We start from the raw sequence: 6000 nt of genomic DNA on the forward strand, positions 1-6000 counted from the left end.
ATTAACTGATGCATAAATCTGCTCCTCCTGTTCACAGTGAGGTTCTGCTCCTTGATTTGGCCTTAAGCAATGGTACAACTTTGCACGAGATACATTTTTTTATATAATATTATGATATAGTGTAGGGATCTAGAACACTTTGCTTAGGCTGTCAACAAGCAGGAGGAGTAGGCACTTCATCCTAATTACAATATAAAGGGGAAGCTTTTATACTGATGAGCGCACTAGAAGTACAAGGTGGTCAGCTTTGGGCAGTGTTTCTCAGTTTACTGAAGATGCAATGCTAAGTCCTATGAACTGAAGGGAAAGGGACAAAACATCCAAATCCATACTGCTGTCATCTTCTTTCATCACAGGAAAAAAAATCCACTACTGAATTTTATCTAATACCTACAACGCACGTGACTTCACAGCCCAACACAGACCCTGTTCATTAGTCAGTTTTAAACGTGGTCTGACGCTGTGGTAGAAACCTAAGTATTAACACATTGCCTGCTCATAAGCAATAAATTGTGCAATAAAGAAAAAAGTTTTCTTCGTTTCTCTCAACGCATTCCCACTAATCATTTTGCGTCACAAGTTTCATTAATACTTATCATAAAATAATAATAATAAAATACTAGCAAATATTGCATGTGAGCCAGGAAACAATGGATAGAAACACGAGACTGAACAATTTCAGGGTCTCTTTTTGGATTTAAAAGAAAAAGAGGCAAAGACCACTTGTTGAATACTATATCGTTTTATGGGATGTTCCATCTTTGTCACTATACAATACTCATCCAGAAAAAATACTACGTTAAACGGAATCATTTCAAAGCATCGGAACGTCACAACTGTGCTAGTGATCAGTTACAGCCACTTTATCCTCTCTGCTTTCTCCCTGTTCAGTTCCAAAAATGTTCTAGAATGAAGGAAGATACCACAAAAGTGACATCCCAATCACCTTTGGGTTTTGTTTTTTAACCGATCTTAGAAAGCTGGGACTTAACAAATTTACTGGTACTTCGAATAAAGTGAATTTGTGCGTTCTTGGTCTGGTCAAGACCCACACAAATAAGGCAGTGAGATCACATTTGAGGAGTTCAAACCGGGCCTACACCAAAGGCATCCTGGGCCAATTCTGGCAACAGATCTTGAGGGCCGGGGATAGATTTAACATTGAGCTATTTTTACCTTTAAATTCCACCTTCTCGATTTGCAGCAACACACACCCCATGGCTTTCACCGTTACCAAAAGCAGTGTAATGATTATAAAATAATCCACAGCAGTATTTTTGTATGATTTAAAAGGTCACGGAAATCCGCATTTCAGAATGAGCTGTCTAAGTAAGGTGCCGTCTGCCCTACCTGGAAAGAGTTGTTTGAACGTATACCAGCTGATAGATGATTTTAATAAACTAACAATCTTAGAGTATCAATCAGATTAATAATCAAGAAGTGAAATATCATGTTCTACCTCTTCCAGTAACTCAAACCACAAAAGTGAACATTTATTGCGCACTAACATTCACAAAATTTGATCTTGGGCTGCTTACTTGCTGACTTATTCCTAACCTCAATAAAATAAAAAAGAAATGGAAAAGCGTGCCTCTATTTTGAGACCTTTACAAAGGTAGCAAAACTGGATTTCCCACACTTGTAAGCAGGAACTTCAATAAAGGATATCAAGTCAGAATACCCACACATTTTTGTAACATCTGATACGACTGCTAGTCGGGCACCTCTGAAGCACGTGAAATACAAATTCTGAATGCTGCCTACTGATCTTCCAAGGCTCATCAAATCAACTAGTGTTGATTTTCAATTAGATGTTACAAAAGCGTATCTTATGACTGACGTAAAGATTTGGAAAATGTTTTTCGAAAAAGGACCACCATCCAAGACCAACTTAAATACAAGTTACTCGCAAATGCAAAATTGACTTCTTTGGTTTAAGGAAGACCAACTGAGTTTCCATAACAATGCTAGAAAGATTTGAATTGAAAATTTCAAGTGCTGCTACTTCACTACACAACTATAAAGTACCTTTTTAAAAAGTGGATTTACTCACAAGGAAACAATTCCAAATTACCATAATCTTCACTAAACTAAGGCTGCAGATGATTATGTCTGCACAAGTCATGTGAACAGACCCTAGTAAGAGACAGAAGATGTGCCACCTTCCAAACTAGCTCCTTTTAATTGACTCATGTTTCAATTCTTGCTCTCTGGTCCCAGACAGATCCAAATAGCTTCAGGTTTGAAAAGCTAAACAAAATACATCAGATTAAAATACAGAAGAAAAAAAGCCTACAGGATTAATATGGCTGAAGACCACTAGACAAGAACCACGAGTCAAATTCTCGGTGCTCTCAGAGACTCTGAAAGCATTATCGTGTAGCTTATCTACTGCCTTAGTCTCATACCTTTTAAGAACAATTTCTCCCTTGCCACATTTGTACAACACTCTGAAACTCATTTGTTTTGTGATTCTCCAACGGTATGCCTGATGGTTCCACAACCCAAAGAAACCCAACTATCATAGACGCAGAAGGCATCACACCCATGACTCCAAAACGCTATTGATGGCTGACACATCTAGGAATGCAAGGTACTAGAAAAACAGGATTCTAATCTTTCAGTCACCAAGGGAAATACATAATGTGTTAACCACCACGGGATACGTTTTTTCAGACTCCCTCCCGATTGTGTGGAATAAAATTCAGCAGAGAGGCATTATAGCCCTTATTTTTGCTGGTTGAGTCAAGTGGTTTAAAAAATAATAATAAGCAACCAAGAAGAGTTTCATCAGACAGTGATGAATTTTAAACCTGGATGAGAGCTCCTTACGGTAAGTCCTACCTACTTTTTAATTTAAGTCACTGTTTGCATAAAAGCATACTAACACGTTTTACTGCTAGCCTAAAGGTCAGCAAATTCATTACGAGCCACACTCTGAGGCAAGAAAACCCGCAGAACTATTTGTTCTGTTCAGATGTTTAGACTTAAACTGGATCTCTGCTACACATACATCAATGGTAGTAGGACAATAATAATAATAATGGATAATAATAATTTTCCCAGTAAGATAACTTTGAATAACCAGCTACATTGAAAAAAACTTTTTTTTTTTTTAAACCAAGGTTATATGATTTTCCTACACTTACGATTAAGTTACAGTTATTGAGTCATACACTCTCTTAGTAACCAATTATTTTTAAAAGATAATACTCGGAATTCCCTTCTGCCAATATTGCACTCCTCGATGCAACACCACTTCAGGACTGAATTACTGTTTGTGGCATACAAGCCTTTTTGCACACCTCAGAACAATAAGCAGTTAGCAAATATTGACTGAGAAAGCACTCAATGCTCTTTTAATAGGCATCTCTTTCTATAGAGCATTGAGGCAATAACACACTAAGAGAGTGTTTTCCATGGTATATTAAGACTGCAGTCTCATTATGCTTCAGATTTTGGTTTTGCTTAGTCTGCTCTACAGAAATTTTCCTAATTATATGCACTAGCCTGAAACCAAAGTTTATGCCTAAAGAATACACATTTTGCACTCTAAATACCTGAACACACAGCACAGTAAAGATTACTGATCAACAACGGCTTCCTATTGACAATTTCTAAATCTAGTATTTATTCTGTGTTCCTTGTAACCAGCAGTTCCATATCACATAAACACAGCTTGCTTCCAGCTTGAAGACAACTCAATGTTTGCAAGCTTCAAATCAGATGCAGTAGCTAAAAAAAAAAAAAAAAAAGGCATTTTCCTCCAACCTGTTCTTGCAAGAAGAATGCAGTGTATTGAAATTTGAGTGCAGACCTGGCAGCATTTTAACAACACGAGTGAAAAAAATAAGTTCCCGCTACGGTGTTGGCTGTATCCATGAATGTGCAATTTAAAAATGGAAGCTATCAAGAAATTAAGGTGTGTGATCCAACAGAATTTGGGTTTTAATTGATTTGATGGACCGATAAAACAAGTACAGCTTGTTAAAAATCCCTTTGATACACCAGACTTGAGTTTTATTTCTAAAAAGCCAGGCCAGCCAAAGGTATTTTGGGGAAATACAGTGCTCGTCTCTAACATAGACATAACCTTGTTCTTGCCCATTTAAAGATTTTTGCATCATAAATTCTGCTCGGTCCCCCTGCAACAATGAAAAATGAGCCTACTAAAAACAGAACATAAAACAGAAACACGGGATTATGCAAGTACGTGTGCTGACACTAATCACAAAATTTGAGGCGCAAGTTCTGGTAACACTGACAGGTTTGAGAAAAACCTTAGATCACTGATTCTAAAACCGAAGCCTTCCCTGAGATTTTCCTCGAGTATAAAAAATAAACGGAGAACAGTGTTTATAACAGTGGAAAGTACTTATTCTGGTACGTTGGCCTTGCTCATACATACACGTCTCGAGGATCGCTCAGCCTGCCTTTTCACAGCTACGTGGTTTATTAGGAGGGGGGATAAACCACCCCCCCGGGGTAACAGCACTAACCGGCACCTATCCCGACAGCAGCATGTCGTGCCGGGGGGCTGGCAGGCGGTACCTGACACCACAAACTTGCGGCAGGCACGCCTCCCCCCTTCCCTTCCCTTCCCGCAGCGCCCAGCCTCGGCAGGGGGGAGGCCGGGGACCTCACCCCGCGGCGCCACGCCGCAAAATGGCCCCTGAGCGGCACCGGGCTGCACCCCGACGGGTCCGCAGCCCGCCCGGGCACCGACAGCGGGAGCCCGGGGCGCGGTGACAGCGGGGCCGGTCCCCTCCTCACCGGGCCGGGCCGAGCCCCGGCCCCGGCCCCGACCCCCTCCCGGTGACACGGGCGCGGTGCCCGCCCGGGCCGTGCCGCGGCGCTGCCGGGGCCGAGGACGCGCTGGAGCCGCGGCGGGATCGCAAGATGGCGGCGGCCGGGCCCGTTCGCCGGCTCGGCGGCGGCGCCCCCCGGCCCGGCCCTCCCCCCACCACCCCCCCCCCGCGCCGCTCCCTTCCCTTCCCCCTCCCCTCCCCGCGGGACCCGGCCGAGCCCGGCACCGCGTCCCGGGGGCTCGCAGCGGCGGCGAGACGGAGCGGAGCGGGACGCCCCCGCCGGCTGGGCTGGGCTGGGCTGGGCTCGCTCCCCCCGGTGCCGTGCCGCGCCGTGCCGCCCGGCCGCCCCTCACCTTTGAATTTGAGGTCGGTGGGCGGATCGAGCACCAGGATCTGCTCGTGCTTCGCCACAGCCCCGGCGGCCGCCATCTCGCTCGCTCGCTACGGCGGGAGGAGGGGGGGGGCGGGGGGAGGAGGAGGGCGAGGGCGAGGAGGAGGAGGAGGAGGAGCGGCGGCGGCAGCAGCAGCGGCGGGGCACGAGGAGGCCGGGCGGCGGCGCCGCTCCCTGGCGGGGGCTCCGGGCGCTGCGCAGCCCCAGCAGCCGCTCGCCGCCCTCCCGGCGCAACGGCACGAGGGCGACGGCGGCGGAGGCGGCGGGGCCGCTGCGCGCATGCGCCCGGCCGCTCCTTCTCTCCCCGCCCCCCCACTGACAGCTTCGGGTTCGTTGCAGAGCGGCCGGAGGGACTGCAAGTCCCAGCATGCCGTGCGGAGGGAGGGGGGGGTGCCGCGGTGCATGCTGGGGGTTGTAGTCTTTTTGGGGGGAAGCCCCGTTCTCCAAATGGAGATGGTGGGAAAATCGTTTTGGGCATGGATGGTTCCATTTGGAAATGAGGGATGGGCAAATTGGGCAGAAAGTCTGGAAATCCCCGGGGTTGGTGGTGGCTTTGACTTGATTCTGGGCTCTTCACGGGTGGGCTTCAAAGCTAACTCCTGATCCCCACCGCAGGATCACTGCTGGCTGGCACCAGGGTGGCTCCAGCACCCTGGGAGGCCCCTGCCCCGAGGTGAAGAGGTTTGCCTTTAACGCTGCCAACACCTAGCCCAGGACGTTGCCAAAATCTACTATAAAGCAGGAATGCTGTCTTTGGTTGAAAGACATTGTCTTGAAGGCTTAGGGATATTAATAGGGACC

General features: G+C 46.5%; 1 protein-coding gene across 1 annotated transcript in view; it reads right to left on the reverse strand.

Annotated features, from left to right (window-relative positions):
* The window catches only part of VAPA (VAMP associated protein A), a 30438-nt gene extending 24944 nt beyond the window's left edge, over window positions 1-5494 (reverse strand). The window contains exon 1 of the mRNA XM_040549993.1: window positions 5162-5494. Coding sequence (XP_040405927.1) covers window positions 5162-5237 — 76 coding nt within the window. The 5' untranslated portion in view covers window positions 5238-5494. The remainder of the gene's footprint in view (window positions 1-5161) is intronic.
* Window positions 5495-6000: the final 506 nt, after the last annotated feature.

This window comes from Cygnus olor, chromosome 2 (assembly GCF_009769625.2).
Source record: "Cygnus olor isolate bCygOlo1 chromosome 2, bCygOlo1.pri.v2, whole genome shotgun sequence".
Classification (NCBI taxonomy): domain Eukaryota; kingdom Metazoa; phylum Chordata; class Aves; order Anseriformes; family Anatidae; genus Cygnus; species Cygnus olor.